Here is a 19,785-nt window from a genome sequence, read left to right on the forward strand (position 1 = left end):
TCCTCCTCCTCCTCCTCCTCCTCCTCTCCTCCTTTTCCTCTTCCTTCTCCTCCTCTCTTCCTCTTCCTCCTCTTCCTCTTCCTCCTCTCCTCCTCCATGTGCATTTTCTTCTTGTTGTTCTTCTTTTTCCTCCTCTTCCTACTCCTCCCTTCTCCTCCACCCTTTTTGTTTTTGAGGCAGGATTTCTCTGTGTAGCTTTGAAGCCTGCCCTGGAACTCTCTCTGTAGACCATGCTGGCCTCAAACTCACAGACATCCTCCTGCCTCTTTAATCCCAAATGCTGGGATTAAAGGCGTGCACTAGCACCACCCGGCTGCATGTGCATTTTTTAAGTGCATAAGTAACCTCTTGTTAGACGGTAGAATGGGGCATCATTTACTCCACAGACTCAACTCGTTGCTGGCTGTCTTTTAAAGATCTTGTGTAATCAAAGTCATGTGCTTAATGTACTCGCCATCTTCCTTTACTCTATTTTAATCTGACACAGTCAGTCTTCCCATCTTTAGGACTTGACATTTGTGTTGAATATGGGTATCATACTCATCTAGGTACCATAGTTTGTACAGTAGAGTACATCTGGTGTTTTCTCATGGCTATTACATTTTTTAACGTGCATATCTCCAAAGTAAAACTGAACTCAGACTCAGTGCTTATAGCTTCTGTTTTCCTATGGTAGTGATGACTTTGGCCACTTGCTGAAGAGCATGCCTACAAAACTTCTCTACTATAAAGTTGATCGTATTAATAACTAGTAAGTAAATAAGCATTTTGAAGATATTTTGAGACTATATAGAAATATATGTAATATCCTGTTCCTCATCAAATTTTCTTTAGCCTACCGAATTTAGCATCCATTGTTAATTTCTATGAATCTATATGAATCTTAAGTTTGCTAGTGTGATTTATTTTGAATTCTAGAATTCCTTTAAATTCGTTAGTTGTCATTGGCGCTCCAAGGGAAGAAATTCCCTCTTCTTTCATTTCTTTATTTATGTCATTGTTGATCCTTATTCTTCTGTTCTTACTGGTTTAAAGTCTATTGCTTCATTTGCTTTTTGTGTTGGGGATTAAACCCAGGGTCCCATATATGCTAAGCATGTGTTCTATCACCGAGCTACACTATGTGATCCATCAGTGTTTTTGTTGCTATGTTTGTTTTTAAAGAAATGGTCTCACTTTGTTTCTGGGCTGGCACAAACCTGGGCTCGGGTGTTTTTCCTTCTCTTCTTCTTTGTTCCTGTTTAGTTTTAGTTGAAACCACACATGTGCCAACATACCTGGCTTATCATTTATTTTGATGCTAAAATTGTCTCAGGTTGTGCCGGTGATTCTATGGCACCTTCCAGTTGACTCTTGGCTCCTGGTATCTTCTCATCATTCTTTGGGTGCTTCTGGCTGTCTGGTGTAGAAGGAGTTCCTAGGTCATCTTGTACTTTCTTTGTCCTGGCTATGTGCCAGTCATTTCTGCGAGGAGCTTTGCTTGGTCAATTAATCTTTGCATCTTCCAGCATGTAATTGTTGGGTAAATACTATGTTCAGACTTTTCTAACTTTCTACAAAACTGTTTCTAGTGTTAGTAGCTTGTTATTCCTGAAAAACAATAGTGGTTTTTCTTTCAGTTGTCATCTATAGAGATTCAAAATTATTATGTGTAACTCTGTACCTAGCTATCGAACTTTTTATATTTAGCACTGATAATTAGAATGTCCCTTTAATATGTCTAATAACCATATCAAAATATCCCATGATATCCATAAATATATACAATTTTGCATCAATTAAAATGTTTAAACAGTTGGGCGGTGGTGATTCATGCCTTTAATCCCAGGACTCGGGAAGCAGAGGCAGGTAGGTCTCTGTGACTTCAAGGCCAGCCTGACCTACAGAGTGAGTTCCAGGACAGTCTTCAAAGCTACAGAGAAACCATGTCTCGAAAAAACAACAACAACAAAAAAGTAAACAAACCTGCAAACCTGGGCCTGTGAAATGTAATGTATCAGTGGGTGAAAGGTGTTTGTCACCATCCTGACAACCTAAGTTAAATTCTTGGGATCCACATGGTGGGAGGAGAGGACCAATTTGTATAAGTTGTCTTCTGACCCCGCATGGGTGCCCACCCACTCACTCACCTCTACATAAAGTAAATAATGTTAAAAATAATCCAAGAATTTCTAAAAGTAGATGTATTTGCAGCACCAAGCATGCAGCCTCTAATAGCCGAGGAGCCCTGAGTAGTGATCATCCTATGCAGGGGTCCCCCCACTCAGAACGAGTGTGCTGACTGTCCCTCAGAGGCTCCTCGTAGCTCTCTGTAGATGTGCTCTTGTGTTCATGGTTGGGCCAGCCTCATTCTTCTGTCAGGGACAGAGAGCTGAAGCCTTTGCCACACGCGCCCTGTGCTCCCGCCACAAAACCCAGTGCCACTGCATAGAGTGCAGTGGTCTTCCTTTCAGGTGAGGGAATTGTACAAGCTTCTTTCAGTTAAATAGTGTGGCTAGAATACTTCACTCTAAACACAGGCTGCGGTGGTGGCCGGTGGTTTGTACCCAGGAGTGTATAGATCACTTCACGGTTGACTGCCCGACCTGGAATTTTCAAATAAATTAAATTCTTATTTATTTCCCTATCTTACAGATTGAGGTTTTAAAAGCTCCTCTCATTTGAATTTTAGACTGCTTATGGCTGAATAGTTATTGCAGGAAAGAATTCAAAATGTCCTAAATTTTTCCAGGATGGCAGCTCACACTGGAGCTGAAGGCAGTTTAACTCAGCTAGGGCTACAAAGTTAAATCTGAGGACAGCCTAGGTTACATAGGCTTCATACCTATCCCCCCGAAATCAATTAAGTCAAGCAGTTCATAAATCTTGATTTCTAGGAAATATTTTAATCATTAAACTAAAATCTTTATACAATTTAAAATGTAAACTTAAAGACATATACTATACTTTATTGTTAAATAAGTTTTTTGGAAGATTGTTGGGCAGTTTCTAATAAAGTTAAACAAGTCTGCTCTATGATCCAGCACTTCTACCTCTAGGTCAATATCTTCAAGATCTGAGTTTATATCTGTTGCAAGGAGAGAGGTGCCCTTTGTTTGTCCCAGCTGCGTGGCTAGCTTACACCCGAAATAACCAAACAGAAACTGTATTTATTAAAACACTGCTTGGCCAATTAGCTCTAGTTTCTTATTGGCTAATTCTTTTTTTTTTTTTTTTTTTACAAGGCAATAAAGAGTAGGTAATATTTAGTAGGAAGTGTTACAGGGGGCTTTAAGAATACACTGCCTGGTGAGTAAGTACAAGGTGTGTTTGGCCTGTGGGATGGCCTAATCCTTCAGGCCCATGGCGTCAGAGGAGAGGTATGGAACAGGCCTGGAATACCCGACTGTCGGGTATCAAGCAGAATTCACAGAGAGAAACCTATGCCAACCTTAGAGCACACAAGTTCCTGTGACAGGCGCATAAGGAAAGCTGACTTCCCATCAGATTTTGTGAAATCTGGGTATTCTAATTCTTACATCTTAATTTAACCCATTTCTATTAATCTGTGTATTGCCACGTGACTGTGGCTTACTGGCAAGATTCTAACCAGCATCTGTCTCAGGCAGAAGACCCATCGTGTCTCTCACTCTGCCCTTCTTCCCAGCATTCAGTTCTGTCTTCTCCGGCTACCTAAGTTCTGCCCTATCAGGCCCAAAGCAGTTTCTTTATTCATTAAGCAATGAAAGCAACACATGAACGAAGAACCTCCTCCACCATGTGTCTAGTCCATGACTTCCAGAAATGTCCAGGATGGCCTTATAAATACTATTCCTAACTGGAAACAACTCGTATTCTCCATCAGTAGCAAATGAACAGATATTGGTGGTTTCATTCAATGATATAAAAATTAAAAACAGATATATACAAACAATGTGTGAAAGATGCAAATAAAGTATTGTTTCTTCATCTCTCAAGAACATGCTAACAAATATGTAATAACGGAAGTCAGAGGGAGTCAGGATGACGGGAAGAACTTGGTGGCTGATGGAATGTTCTCGAGTGGGGTGGGATCATGTGAGTCACTGAGCTTTTGCTTAGGGTTGTGTGTCTGCCTTACTCCTGAGGGAGAGAGAAAAGGAGATATCCTTTGTCCTTGACTTTTCTGTAGAAAATGGATATAGAAAATTAGAGGTTTGGACTAATTGAATTGCTATTCAATCCAATTTGTTTCCTATTCTGTATAATAAAGGAATTATTAGAGCTAATGCTCTAAAAGGCAAAATTCAAGCTAATGGTACAGATTTTTTAAATTAAATTTTTCTCTAAAGAAAGATTTCGTGTATATGCATATATGTTTAACTAACTTATTTTAATACTTAAAATAAAACTTGACCTAATGTTATGTTGTGTCCTTTTATTCCAAAATTTTAAAAAAAAGTTTACCTAAGTAGAATAAGATATTGAATGCCCTGTCCTGTCACCAGGTGAGCTCATGCCAGCTAATCTTATTTCTCATTTATCTTCCTCTTGAGGTGCCTGTGTGCATGTGCGCGCACACACACACACACACACAATATATATAATACATATATACATACACACGTCTACACACTTATAATAATATGCATATAAACACCCACACACATATAGCACATGTGTTACATGTACATATATAATATACAACACATATATAACATGTGTTTTATATATAATATGTAATACACACATGCACGTATGTATATGTATATGGGAAATGAGACAGAGTCTTGCCCAGCCTGCTGGGGACTCACTGTGGAAGACCTCATGTGGTCTTGAATTCACATCTACCAGCCTCAGCATCATGGGTACTGGGATTATAGGCCCTGGGATAGTTTTAAAAACAAGTCAGTTTTTAGTTTGTCATAACTGCGAAGGGTGTGCCCACCCACTGAGACGGTGGGGCTGAGCTAATGGGAGCTCACCAAAGCAACCTGGACTGGGACTGATGGAGCATGTGATCAAACCAGACTCTCTGAACGTGTCGGACAAGGAGGGCTGACTGAGAAGCCAAGGACAATGGCACTGGGTTTTGATCCTACTGCATGTACTGGCTTTGTGGGAGCCTAGTCTGTTTGGATGCTCACCTTCCTGGACCTGGATGGAGGGGGGAAGACCTTGCACTTCCCACAGGTCAGGGAACCCTGACTGCTCTTTGGACTGAAGGGGGAGGGGAAGGGGAAGAGGAGGAGGTGGAAATTTTAAAGTAAAAATAAATAAAGAAATACTTTTTAAGATGAGGGCTCTTTTTAGTATCAAACAAAGAAAGTAATAATTCCTCTACATTAAGATCGTGTGGGGTGCAGATTCACATTACTGCCCATTTTGCCATAGTTGGTTTGTTTTGGTGAAGGATGAAAGAGATTCTCTTATTGCATTTGGTCTCCAGGCTCATAGTTCTTCTCCAGCTTTGTTTTCATGCAGATTGCTTGTTTGGCTGAGTCATTGCTTCTGTAGAATTGTCCACATGCTTGCTTTTGCTGATGGTACACTGGTGTGTTGTAGAGCCTTCCCTGGATTGTGTAAGCTACACAGCCTCAGCTCCATGTCCTTGGCAATACTGCAGTACTTGTGGGTAGTAGTCTCCTTGCTGCACTAGATCAGAAGACAGTTTCTTGTGGTGAGGGCGAGTTCTAATTGGTCTTAATAATAAAAACCCACAGTAAATGCTGGAAAAGTAAAGGAGCCAACTGCTAAAGAAACTTCTTACTTCTATCGAATCCTCAGACCGAAGGGGCAATATCCTGTCCTCATGTGCCTTATATTCCTGTCTCCACCTCCCTAGTGCTGGGATTAAAGGCGTGAGCTTCCTAAATCCTAGGATCAAAGACATGAGATCCCAAGTGCTTGATCGATCAAAGGTGTGTGCCACCACTGCCTGGCCTCTCTGGCTAACTAGTGGCTAGCTCCACCCACTGATCTTCAGGCAAGCTTTGTTAGACTACAAACAAAATATCACCACATCGTGGTCTCTTGATTTTAAGATTGGTTCATGTACTCTGGTGGTGGCAGCCAGTTAATCTGTTAGCAAGCTCCCTGTTAACACTGGCCAGCATGCTGCTCTTGTCATCTAGAGTGTCTGGCATCTTATCACCTGTTACAAACTGGTGGTGTTTTGGAAGACATCATTCCTTTTGCTGAAATCCCAGCTAATACGAAGAACGCCCCCTTTCATCATCATCTTCTGAATACAGTTTATTCAGGGAAGGCCAGATGAGCATTTGATCCCCTTATCAGCGTCATGTGCAGATCTGGAATCAGTCATTTCTCCAAAGATGTTCTTAGGCATATTTTAAAATGGGGAGCGGTAGTTGTAAGCCACATTCTAGGTGCTGGCTGACTTCATTGCTAATGTATTACATGGACCCTCTTAAGTCGACAGTGCTGTGAAATACTGTATTCCGTTAAAATTTTAACTTTTGAGATAGAGCTCAGGATGGCCTCTTCCTCAGTATGTAGCTCTTCTGTGTTTGCCTCCCGAGTGCTAGGATTACAGGTATGCACTGCCATGCCCTGCTTTAAGTGGTGCTGAGACCAAACCCAAGGCTTTGAACATGCTAGACCAGCAGTCCACTCCAGCCTCAACTTCTTCTTGCTCCCCTTCCCCTCTTTTTGTTTTTAAGAGAAATTTATCAGGCACTTTACTTACATTTTCAATTCATATTTAACTTGGAATACTTAATGTGTTTAATTTTATACTTTCTTCTCTGATTACTTGTATAATTACCTCACAATTACTTGTACTTTAATTTGTTTTGTACCTGTCTTTGAATGTACAACATCTTTGTGATGTAATAACAGTACCAATATTACTAATTGCATGGTTGCTAGAAATATTTTAAATAATGTAGTTACACAGTTGAATTTTTCATTTTAATGTACAGGAAATGCTAAAACTTAAGAGGGATTTCATTAAATACTTTTTACTTCATTTATACTTAATTAGAGAATTGTATAGAGGGACCCTTCACTCCCCGTCTTCTTTGGTTATTAAATGCATTAGAAGTATAGCTTGTGTAGTTCATTGTGGAAATGTTTCACTTGTGTGCCTTCAATATTTTGTTTTTAAACAGGTAGCATAACTCCAACTGTGGAACTGAATGGGCTTGCTATGAAAAGGGGAGAGCCTGCCATCTACAGGCCGTTAGATCCAAAGCCATTTCCAAACTATAGAGCTAATTACAACTTCCGCGGCATGTACAATCAGAGGTTTGTATGCCTGCTTTGGTTCTGTTGCTTATTTATTTATTTTAGGCATTTTGTAGAAGTGTCTGATATCTGAGACTATTTTCATTGTGAACACAGATGACATTGGACATTTTGGGGACAAACCCAACTCACCAAGAGAATTAGGAGTTAAAAACAGAACACAAACCCCCATAACTCGAGAAACCCTCTTTACTGCGTTTCCAGTGCACAGGTTGCAGGGCGATCTGCCATGTGACAGTCTCATCCCCTCAGCACCCTAAACTTCCTCTTTCCTGATTTGACACATTAATGGCTTTGAGAGTTTATCATTTACAGCGGTGTTATTGGAGAGAGGACTTACTAAGTCTTTGCTGCATAGGGCACAGTCCTGACAGTTGCGGGTATATCTTACAAGCATGGTAGAAATCTCAAAATAAAACTGAGATCTCTTTTGTAAAAGTTAGGCAAAACTCATTATAGGGAAGGTGGAAAATGCCAGAAGATTTTTTAAAAAAGAAATATTTTGCCTTCCAAGAACTAGTTACTCTTAATATTTTGATTTACTTTATTTTTAGCTAGGTAGTGGTGGCATATGCCTTTGATCCCAGCACTTGGGAAGCAGAGGCATGTGGATCTCTTTGAGTTCAAGGCCAGCCTGGTCTGCAAAGCAAGCTCGAGGAGAGCCAGAGTTGTTATACTGAGAAACCCTGTCTTGACAAACAAAAAAACAACAAAAACTTATACTTTGTATAGAAATGTTTTTAACTGAAATGAAGCTGTTCTTTGGATCCAGCTTCTGTAATATTACTGAATAATATATGTATACATATATATTACACAATACATATATGTAACATATGTACAGTAAAGTGCACATACCCTTAGTGAATGTCTTGATGACCTTATGTATATATGTGTCTGTCCTCTCTCCACCGACTTCTAACTTACGTGTGTCTCTAAGTGTCACCTCTCAGATCCAGACACAGACATTGCCCTTCACTACAGGGTTCCTTGCACTCCCTGCTCTGACACGCCCTCTACCTCCGTTCTGTTGTCACGGATCAGTTCTGTCCCATAAACAGTCAGCACTTATCCTCTCTGCTGCTTTCATTGTGAATGATAGTTCTCTTGCTTTGAGATCCATTAATATTGCTTATTTTGTCTCTCTTAATTGCTGAGCAGTGCCCCATCATGTCTGTGTCTTAATCTGTTTAATTATGTGCAATATGGTGTCTTTTTAAACCCAGTCTAGTGACCGTTTGTCATATTTTTAGCATCTGAGAAACATTTTTTGCTGACTATAAAATGCCTCACATGACTAAGGTATCTTTTATAAGTGCATATCTCATTTTGATCACCTAGGCTGTTTTACACCCGTCTCCTTGGATTATAAGTAAATACTGCAGTAAATACCATTATAAAAATCTTCTTGTTGGAGTCTTTTACAAATATTTGTTTTGTATTTTTTCCTGAATGTACATTATTAGAGGAAGAACATTAGAATTAAGAATAATATATTACTCAGTTACATTAAAAGTTTGTTCTAATTTTTTATAGCATTTGAGAATGCATTTTCTGTTTGACAGCTCTGGATTTGAAATATATTGCTTTGCTTGATTGCTAGCAAGTGAAATTGAAAAGCTTTCTTTGATACTGACCGCTACCAAACAGGACTGTTCTCAGGTGTTTGCTGCTTATCTTTTTATTTGTCCGTTGATTTATTTTTATCACATTTCCTGACTAGTTTTCAAATATTTGTGTTAACACTATTAGCATTCAGTTTATTTTATATGTAATTTTTCTTTTATTTTTGTGTCTTGCTATAGTTTTATTAGCTTTTGATATTTAAAAAGCAGTTTGTCTTTTTTTTTTTTGAGACAGGATTTCTCTGTAGCTTTGGAGCCTGTTCTAGAACTCACTCTGTAGACTAGACTGGCCTCAAACTCACAGAGATCCACCTGCCTCTGCCTCCTGAGTGCTGGAATTAAAGGTGTGCGCCACCACCACTTGGCCTACAATTTCATTATTGTAGATAAGAAATTAATTTTGATATGTGATCATGTATTTGTTAGTGTTTTTGTTAGGGTTTTATATATTTAGTCTAATTCTATAGTCTAATTCAGATGTGCAGAGAATATAATTAGTCAATATGTACCTTGATACTTCATAGTTCCTTGTTTGGTAGTAGAAGATTAGCTGTCTCCATTCAGCATTGTGCAGATGCTGATTAGTTCCAGCAGGAGTTCCTGCAGGCTCCCTTGGTCACACTTGTTACTTAGAAGGTCTCTTGGGCTTTCTCTGCTCTGCCCTGCTTTTCAGTGTGTCTCACTTGTGCTAGGAAGGACACACCTTTTACATGGAAGGCTCTGTGTTGTCCTTTGATGCCTGTTGTATGTGGACTTCTTACTCACATGAAAGTGATATGTGGGATGCTTTCTAACTCAGTCGGCACTGGCCGATGCTTTCAGAGAGCGCTTGCAGTCTCCCTTCCTAACTTGGCTAACACCGTCAGCAGTTCTAACTTTCCTCTCATTTCCTGTCACTCCAGACCTATCCTTTTTCTCAGCATCTCTTATTTCTCACTGCAGCATCCCAAGCAGCCTCCCTGGCTGTCAGCTCAGCATGTGCAGTGTAGTTGCTCTACCCCACCTTCTTTTCATGATATATATGTGGTAATCTCTCTTTAGTCTGGGGTTCCCTAACATGCATAAAGATATTAGTTTTGGGTAAGGAGTTCCTAGTCCCATTTATCCATGTAATATATTTCATTTTTACTTTCCCCCTCTTATCTAATTTTGGGGAGAGGGTTGGGACAATTTTTCAGTATTAGATAGGCTGACCTTGTACTCTGTATGTAATTCAAGCTGTCTTCCCAAGTGCTAAGATTATAAGCATGTGTAAGCAGAGGCTGCTTGTTCATTTCCCAGCCACCCAGACCCAAATAATCACACAGAAACTATATTAATTACAACACTGCTTGGCTAACAGCTCAGGCATGTTTCTAGCTATCTCTTAATATCTTAAACAAACCCATTTCTATTAATCTGTGTATCACCATGGAGCTATTGCCTACCAGTATGTTCCAGTGTCTTTCTCCAGCTACATGTCGTCTCTCTGAATCCACCTACTTTCTCTCTATATCTCTGGATTTCCTGCCTGCTATATTCTGCTTTGCCATAGGCTGAAGCAGCTTCGTTATTAACCATGGTAATAAAACATATTCACAGCATACAGAGGGGAATCCCACATAGGCATGTGATATCATTCCCAGCTCATATTTTCCTCTTTTTAAAATAGTGTAATTTTATAAAGTAGCAGATTTTTTATTATATTTTATTTGCATATATAATGTAATTTAATCGCTACCCTTTTTTATCTCCCTTTCCTCTCTTACTGACCCCATTTATTTTCCCAAAGAGTATCCTTTCTATGTGTATGTCTTTTAAAAAATTTAAATGCAGATTCTGCATGTAAGAATAAACACAATACAAGAGCTAGTTCCAGGACAGGCTCCAAAGCCACAGAGAAACCCTGTCTCGAAAAACCAAAAAAAAAAAAAAAAAAAAAAAAGAATAAACACAATATATGTCTAAGTCTAGTTTATTTTGTGTAACATGGTGATCTCCTGATCCATCTGTTTTCCTCCAAATGACCTGACTTTGTTCTTTTTTATGGATGAGTAAAACTCCGTTGTATATATACACCACATTTTCTCATCAGGTTGGCTCTATATCTTGGTTATTGTGAATAATGGAGCAATAAGCATAGATGTACAGCTATCTCTGCCTTGTTGACTTACGTTCTTTGGGTGTATATTTGGGAATGGTGTTGATAATTCTGTTTTTGCCTTTTGAGGAACTTCTGTGCTTATTTCCATGGTGGCCAGACTAAGACATTTCTTTGTATTGTAATATAATGAGTAGATTCATGACAGTCTTCTTTAAACGTCCTTTTTTATTTTTTGTTAGTTATAATTGTTTACTAGAACTTTGACTAGTGAATTTCTTATTTTCAAATAAAGCAGTTTGGCACTAAAGCTTTGTATGTGTTTATGTTCTAGAGGAGGAGGAAGTCAGTAAGAGGGGTCCAGAAACTGAGGAGGTGCCACTCGACAAAATCTAAAGAAGTGGGCTGGGGTGGGGTGGGGGACGGGGACAAACAGAACCATGGGACTGGATGCAGGGAAGCAGATGTCTGGCATGCGGCTGCCTGGAGCAGCAGTCTGCGCCTGGAACTGGCACCCAGGGAAGAGGAGGTCGTAGGAGGGGCAAGGGTCATGTGACGTGACTTGACTCTCTCTCTGTTCTAGATGTTAACTTTTCCCTTCCCTCTCATTCTGAGATCTGATTTGTGTATGTGTGGGGTAAGGGACGAACTCACCCTTCTCTAAGGACTCCTCTTATCAGTGAGAAGCTTTTTCCTCACACGTCTTCAGTCTTCATGATTTCCACTGATAACACAGAGGGACATAGGTGAGCCCAGGCTGCCACGCCAGTGTCGTCTGGAAAGTTTCCTTCTCCCAAAGGCAGCGCTACTCAATAAGCTCTGAAAGTTGTGATTTCACATGTGGCCTCAATTTGCCTGTGACAGCTTAAGCTGGAAGCTGTTCTGGGAAATGTGGAGAACTAGAGCAAGGCAGTTCACTTCCTGTCCAGTTCAGGTTAACTGTAGCTGCGTAAAGCAGAGACTGAAAGGCTAAGTCCAAGAAACGTAATTTACAGGCAAGTGTGAAAGTTGACTACTCAAGGTTATATTCTATAGAAATTAGCTGTTGCCCATGCTATTGCTTTCTTTGTTCTCTGCTGTTGGATTTTCTTTGTTTGAGCTCATCTAGAGGCCCAAGTAGAATGTTCTTTCCTCTGTTCTGCTTTGTGATGAGTGGAGAGAGATTCATTCTGTACAGGCTAGATTCTGAACTACTTGTCCCCTGTTAACACCCAAGATGCGTGGCAGTGGCTGCATCCTGTGTTGCTTTTCTTCCTTGTCTGAGACCTTACTTGACATGTTATTAGCAGAAAGCATTTACTTTTCAAATGGCAAACTGTATATAGGATGCCTAGCCTACATCCCGTGTGTGGCGTGGGATGGTTGTGAATATGGCCCAGCATGTTTGGAGTTGAAATGTTATAATGTCAAGAGATTGGACACCTATGGGAAGGTTGGCGAACAGTCTATGAATGTTAGTTAGCTTCCTATTACTATGACAAAACAGTGAGTGGAGAAGTAGCTTCTGCCTGTAACCCTTACATTTGGCCATTCAGCAGGCTGAGACAGGAGAATAGCATGAATTTGAGGCTAACCTAGGAAACAAAGTGATATGACCCCATTTTTAAAAGGAGGAAGGGTGCTCATTTTTAACTTCCACGTTTTCAGACTGCATTTTCTGTAGGAACTCCCAGTGTAGCTGAGGTTAGCCTTGAATTCCTGATCTTCCTGCATTACGTCTTGAGTACTCAGGTTACAGATCTGCAATTTTGGATGTGTCCAGCTCCGGTGAGTGGACCTTGTGGCTTTTGGAGCTGTGGTGAAGCAGAGTATCCTGAGAGTCCATGACCGAGGAGGGCACTCATTTGAAAGGTGCCAGGAGCAGAGGGAGAAAGAGGGGCAGTCAAGTTTCATGTGTGTGTGTTTGCACATGCATAGTTATGCCATCACGTATGTGTGTAGGTCGGAGGACAGCGTACAGGAGCCAGTGCTCTCTCTTATCATTTGGGTCTTGGAACTCAAACTCTGATTGTCAGGTTGGTTGGCAGCAGGCATGTTTTCTTGCTCATCAGTGTAGCTGGCCCCATTCTGCCATCTTTTTATAAACAACGTGGAAAAGAATGAAATGGCGTAAATTAGGCATCCCATCAGCAGTTGATCGGTTTGTCTGTTTCCATTGAGGAGCTATTGTTTGGCCCTTGTTCTTCTGACACAGATTTGAAAATGGCACGACTCAGACTGTGCTGTATGAGGATGGCATTTTTGCCCGCGTAACTGGGACATCAGTTGGGCAGCCCTCAGGCAAGTCGGACACAGGGCTTGGCTTGTCCTCATTTTTATTTCTCCTTTTCTTAATCCTTTTTCTTTTTCTGACTTTATTTTCAAAGAAGCTCGCTCTTACTGCACTTCATAAGTGATGTGGTAGTGTGTGCAGTAGACTTGGAGCGGAGAATGGGTGAGGCGGTGTGTGTGTGTGCACACGCGTGCTTGTGTATGTGTGTGTGCACGTGTCTGTGTGTCTCTGCGTGTGTGTGTGTCTATGTGTGTGTGTCTATGTGTGTGTGTGTGTGTGTGGTTTGTATCTTAGGGGAATGTAAAAAACACTTGTATAGACTGTTCATTCCAGCGTTTATTTTCACGCTGGGTTTGGGGAAGATGGAGACTTGAATGTCTAACTCTGGGGTGTGTGGCCAATTTGCAGCAAAGGGGATTAACCTACTCACATTGCTGCAGATCACAATAATTTTATTCTGTTATTGGAAGGATACTAGGCAAGAGAGGTAGCTCTGGGTTCAGGGTCCCCAGAAGAGGGGTCTGTGGTGGATCTGCGGCACATGGAGTTATTTAGGAGTCTACATAGCTTGCTGTGGTTTTGTTCATCCAGTGTCCATCTTCTTCCTCAGAGGATTTGGCTCTGTTTACTTATCATCAGTCACCTTGGAGCAGTTTGATCTGTACTTATGCCGTCCTAGTCACCCGTGTGGTGAGCGCAGTTTGTGTCAGGAAGAGGCCTGGGTGCCTGCAGCTCCTGTATCCAGTTCCTGCTGTAGTGATTTATCATGGTGCTGGTGCAGTTACTGACTTATACTGAACATGTCGGAACTAATAGCAAGGTAAGCAAGGGAGACAGACATGGACTGTTTTCCCTAAAACCTGCTCTGTCCTGCAAGCAAAGCTCTGCGCCCAGGTCGGCATCTGCCCTTGTCGCACTGGGAAGAAACCTGTGCCACCTGAAGAGTCTGACAGGTGCTGTGGCTATCGGAAACTCAGCAGGGTAAAACTTGGAGATTTGTTTTCATCCACACTGACTTTATTTCAGCTCATTGATTGCCAACGAAGTTAGAAATAACAAAAATTCTGCCAGGAGTGGTGGCACACACCTTTAATCCCAGCATTTGGGAGGCAGAGAAAAGAGAGTCTCTGTGAGTTCGAGGACAGCCTGGTCTTCAGAGCGAGTGCCAGGACAGCTAGGGCTGTTACAGAGAAACCCTGTCTCGAAACAAGAACAAAAAGATTCTGACTTATGAAAATAACTCACATGTTAATTAGATAGGTTGAGTATCCCCCATTCAAACGCTTGAGACCAGAAGTGTTTTAAATGTTGGAGTCTGTTTTTGAGTTGTGGATAATTTGCACATATATAATGAGGTATCTTGGGGATGAGACCTAAGATGACATGAAGCTTACTTATCTTTCATGTGTGTCTTTACATATACCCTGAAGGTGATGTTATTACAATTATTCTGTGTGTGAAATAGTTTTTGCATTCAACCACTGTATTATGGTCCATAGTATTTCAGATTTTGGAGTTTTAGATTGGAGACGATCAACCCATGTTTCAAGTATTATTTAAATTCCTTGTTTTGAGGGTTCTTGCATTGTCGGTATGAACTCATTGTTTGTAAAAACCCCTTGAAAACATTTGCAAGTGCAACATTGTGTAACAGCAGTTGTGGTTGAGAAACCTACAGTTTTGGTTTTGGCCACTAGGTGGTGCTTGCGTATTACTGAAACATAGAGACTAGTTGGGTTCTTCAAGATGAGTGGCTAGCTTATCAATGAAAAGTTGAACTCTGCAATTACCAGCGTTCAACCAGTTTTGACCTGTTGATATGCTGGTTTCATATCATTTAGCCTTGTAGGAAAAAGTCAGCTAAACAGCTTTAAAATCTTGTGGCTAAATAGAATAAGCATGAAGTTCTGAAAAACAGGAATTTTTTCTAACAGCTAAGCATGCCTTAGCACTTGTTCTCCTGTATTCCTTGGTTTGGGAATATATTCCTTTTATATTGTATGCCTTACATATGACATACATGCCGGAGCTATAAAAATGATGATTCTTTATAAGGACAACACCTTATGAAACAGATATAGAAGTGAGAGGAGACTGAAAAGTACATTTAAAAGCATTTTTTTCTCCTGTGTTTACATGTGTCTTCAGTGTTAGAGACTCTTCTTAATGAGAAATGAACCTGAAAATATAACTGAGCATTGGTGAGCCAGAGACTCTGAATATACTGCCAAAGCAGAGGAAAGAAGAGTGACCTTAGTGCTCCTTATGGCACAGATATAAACATCTTTAAGAAAAAATTAGGCAAATTTAACTAATGTAATATACCATAATTAAATGACGCTTGCCCCAAGAAAACAAGATTAGTTTAGTGTAGTAATAAAAATAATCAACTGTATTAATTGAATGGAGGAAAACTATATGAGCTTCTGATTAGAAGCAGAACAAGCATTTGATGAGCCAGCATTTGTTCATGTTATAGACTGAACAAACTGGAAATGGAGATCGGGACTTCCCTAAGCATCTCTTCTGGTATTGTACTTTATGCTAATAGACTAGAGCAGTGGTGTGGTTCTCACCCTTCCTAATGCTGTGACCCCTTAGTACAGTTCCTCATGGTTTGGTGACCCCCCCAACCATAAAATTACTTCCATTGCTGCTTCATAACTGTAATTTTGCTATGGTTATGAGTAGTAATGTAAATATCTGTATTTTCCAATGGTCTTAGGTGACCCTTGTGAAAGGGTCCTTTGACTTCCAAAGAGGTCACAACACACAGGTTGAGAACCACTGGTTCTAGATACATTCTTTGTGAGGTCAGGACCAAGACACTTCAATTTCTATTGTACTCTGGTACATGCAGTAAGAAATAATTGGTGAGAAATGTTAGAAAAGAAGTATAGCTCTTTTTTATCTTAAACACTGATTCTTTGTGTAGAAAGTTCTAAGGCATGAAAATCAAGAGCTGATAAGGGAGTTTCATGAGGTCACAGGATACAGCCAATACACTGAAACTCAGTGGTCGTTCTGGTTGGTCCTGAGCAACTGGGCAGTTACAATCGCATACAATATTGTATTTAGAATGAAAATGAACAAAACATGTTGTTGAAAGCTATAACGCAATCGCTTCTATTAAGGAAGACTCTTCATTTGTTAGGCAATCACTTCTCCAAATGTTAACATGAAGATGAAATACATTTTCAGTGAAATCCTAGCTGTCTATTTTCACAACACTGGCATTTATATAGACATACAAAAAGCTGGAGTAAACAAGGCAGTTTTGAAAAGAACAGTTTGAGAGCTTACACTGCCTGATTTTATGGCTTGTAAAAACCTATTTTAAGGTCTGGGAATATAGTTTAGTTGTTTGAGTGTTTGCCTAGAATACTAACACCCTGGATCCAATTGCCAGCACCATATAAATCTGACCTGTGCACTTGAGAAGTGGAGGGAATGCAGGGGGATCAGAAGTTCAAGGTCACCCTTAGCTTCATAGTGTACCTGAGGCCAACCCAGGCTTCAAGAGACCCCCTCCCCCAATCCCCTATATGATCAAATTAGTGGACAGTGGAATATTGACAGAGTTATAGATCAGTAGAACAGAAAAGAACAGAGGTTGCCATATCGTAGACCATGGTCCCAGATGTGTTTGCTTGTTTCTGTGTGGCCTGCTAATTAGGAAGATTTTTCATTTATTGATTGATTGTTTTTATATCCCGACCACAGTTTTCCCTCTCTCCTCTCCTCCCAGCCCCTCATCCACTCCTCTTCCTCTGTTTCTGTTCAGAAAAGGGCAGGCCTCCCATGAGTATCAGTCGGCTATGCCTCCCACATCAGCATTTCAAGTCTCAGTAGAACTAGGTACCTCCTCTCCCCTTAAGGCTGGATGAAGCAACCCAGTAGAAAGAAAGAAGTGGCAGCACAGCCAGAGCCAGCTCCTCCTCCCACTGTTGGGAGTCTCACACTTGTAAAGTACATGCAGAGGGCCCAGGTCAGTCCCACACTGGCTCCCTCCTTGTCAGTTCAGTCTCTGTGAGCCCCATGAGCCCAGGTTAGTTGATTCTGTGGGTTTTTGTGTGGTGTCCTTGACCCCTCTGGTTCCTGCAATCCTTCCTCCCCTTCTTCTATAGGATTCCCTTAGCTCTGCCTAATGTTTGACTGTGGGTCTTTGCATCTGTCTGCATCAGTTGCTGGGTGAACCTCTCTGATCTCTCTGATGGCTGTTGGGCTAGGCACCTATCCTTGAGTACAGCAGAATGTCATTAGGAATCATTTTATTGATTTTTTTTTTTTTTTTGCCAGTCATGTTTGGTTCTATCCTAGGACTTTGGGCTACCCTCAGGGGTAAGGTCCTTCTCATGGTTGGGTCTCAAGTTTGGCCAGGCGTTAGTTGGCCACTCCCGCAATTCTGTGTCACCTTTACCCCAGCTCATCTTGTAGATAGGGCAAATTGTAAGTCGAAGGTTTTGTGGCTGGGTTGGTGTCCCTATCCCTCCACTGGAAGTCTTCTTCATTACAGAAGATGGCTGGCTCAGACTCCATATACCCCATGGCTAGGAGTCTTAGCTAGAGTCACCCTCACAGATTCCTGAGAGTTTCCAGTACACTAGGTTTCTAGCTCTTCCCAGAGATGACCCTTATTGCAGTTATCTCTCCCAGTACTCTCTCTCTCTCCATCCTCCCCTGAACGGATGCCTCCTGTTCCCACTCCCACCCCCATCCGGATTTCTCCTCCTGTCCACCATTGATGTCTATTCTACTTCCCCTTCCCAGGGAGATTGAAGCTCCTCCTCCTCCTCCCATTGAGCCCTCCTTGTCACCTACTGTCTCTGGGAGTTTGGATTGTAGCATGGTTATCCTTTGCTTTACAGTTAATATCTGATTATAAGTGAGTACGTATCATGTTTTCCTTTCTGAGTCTGGGTTACCTCACTCAGAATGATCTTTTCTAGTTCCATCCATTTGCCTGCAAATTTCATGATGCCATTGTTTTTAACAGTTGAGTAATACTCCATTCTACAAATGTTTTCTTTGTTCTTTATTCTTCTTCAATTGAGGGACAGCTAGGTTGTTTCCAGGTTCTGGCTATGACAAAGAAAGCTGCTATGAATATAGTTGAGCAGATGTCCTTGTGGTATGATTGAACATATTTTGGGTATATGCTCAGAAGTGGTATAGCTAGGTCTTGAGGTAGATAGATTTTCAGTTTTTCAAGAAACTGCCATACTGATTTCCAAAGTGACTTCAAGTTTTCATGTCCACCAGCAGTGGAGGAGTGCTCTCCTTCTCCGCATCCTCTCCAGCGTGAGCTCTCACTTGTGCTTTTCATCTTAGCCATTTGGACAGGAGGAAGCTGGAATCTCAGAGTTGTTTTGATTTGTATTTCTCTGATGGCTAAAGATATTGAACATTTCTGTTTTTCTCAGCCATTTGAGATGCTTCTGTTGAGAATCCTCTGTGTAGATTTATACCTCATTTGCTGGTGTCTAGTTTCTTGAGTTTTTAAATATATTTTTGATATCATTTCTCTGTTGGGTGTGGGTTAGTGAAGATCTTTTCCCATTCTGTGTGGGCTGCTGTTTTATCCTTTTGATGGTGTCCTTTGTCTTGTAGAAGCTTTTCAGTTTTATGAAGTCCCATTTATTAATTGTTGATCTTGCACTATTGGTGTTCTGTTCAGGAAGTTATCTCCTATGCCAATGCATTCAAGGCTATTCTCCATTTTCTCTTCTGTCAGGTTCAATATATCTGGTTTTATGTTGAGGACTTTAATTCCCTTGGACTTGAATTTTGTGCAGGGTGATACATATGGACCTATTTGCATTCTTCTACATGCAAGCATCCACTATTTGTTGATCAGAACCAGTTGTTGAAGATACTTTCTTTTTTCTATTGTATAATTTTGGCTTCTTTGTAAAAAATTAATTGTTCATAGGTGTGTGGATTTATTTCTGGTCCTTTGATTTGATTACACTGGTCAGCCTGTCTCTTTTTATGCCAATACCATGTGGTTTTTATTACTGCTGCTCAGTAGTACAACTTGAAATCAGGGATGGTGATACCTCTGGAAGTCCTTTTTTTTAAAAAAATTGTTTATCTGATGTTGCTTAAACCTTGGTAAATGGTATCTATTGAGAAAATTGTCCATTTCTTTTAGATTTTCCAATTTTCTGGAGGACAAGTTTTGTAAAGTATGGCCTAGTGATTCTTTGGGTTTTATGTCCCCTTTCATTTCTGATTTTGTTAATTTGGTTATTTTCTCTCTGCCTTTTGGTTAGTTTGGATAAGGATTTGTCTATCTTGTTGATTCTCTCAAGGAACCAACCTTTTGTTTCATTGATTCTTTGCATTGTTCTTTTTGTTTCTATTTTGTTGATTTCAGCCCTCAGTTTTACTATTTCCTGATGTTTGCTCCTCTTGGCTATGTTCCCTTCTTTTTGTTCTTGAGGGTTCAGGTGTGCTGTTAGGCCGCTAATATGAGCTCCCTCCATTTTCATGAAGGACCTTCGTGCTATGAACTTTCCTCTTACCACCGCCCATACTGTGTCTCATAGGTTTGGATATTTTGTACATCTATTTTCATT

General features: G+C 40.6%; 1 protein-coding gene across 1 annotated transcript in view; it reads left to right on the forward strand.

Moving 5' to 3' along the window:
* The window catches only part of Stau2 (staufen double-stranded RNA binding protein 2), a 300,509-nt gene that overhangs the window by 56,721 nt on the left and 224,003 nt on the right, over positions 1-19,785 (forward strand). The window contains exon 4 of the mRNA XM_026786800.1: positions 7,092-7,227. Within this exon, the coding sequence (XP_026642601.1) occupies positions 7,092-7,227 (136 nt within the window). The remainder of the gene's footprint in view (positions 1-7,091; positions 7,228-19,785) is intronic.

This window comes from Microtus ochrogaster, linkage group LG5, assembly GCF_000317375.1.
Source record: "Microtus ochrogaster isolate Prairie Vole_2 linkage group LG5, MicOch1.0, whole genome shotgun sequence".
Lineage (NCBI taxonomy): Eukaryota > Metazoa > Chordata > Mammalia > Rodentia > Cricetidae > Microtus > Microtus ochrogaster.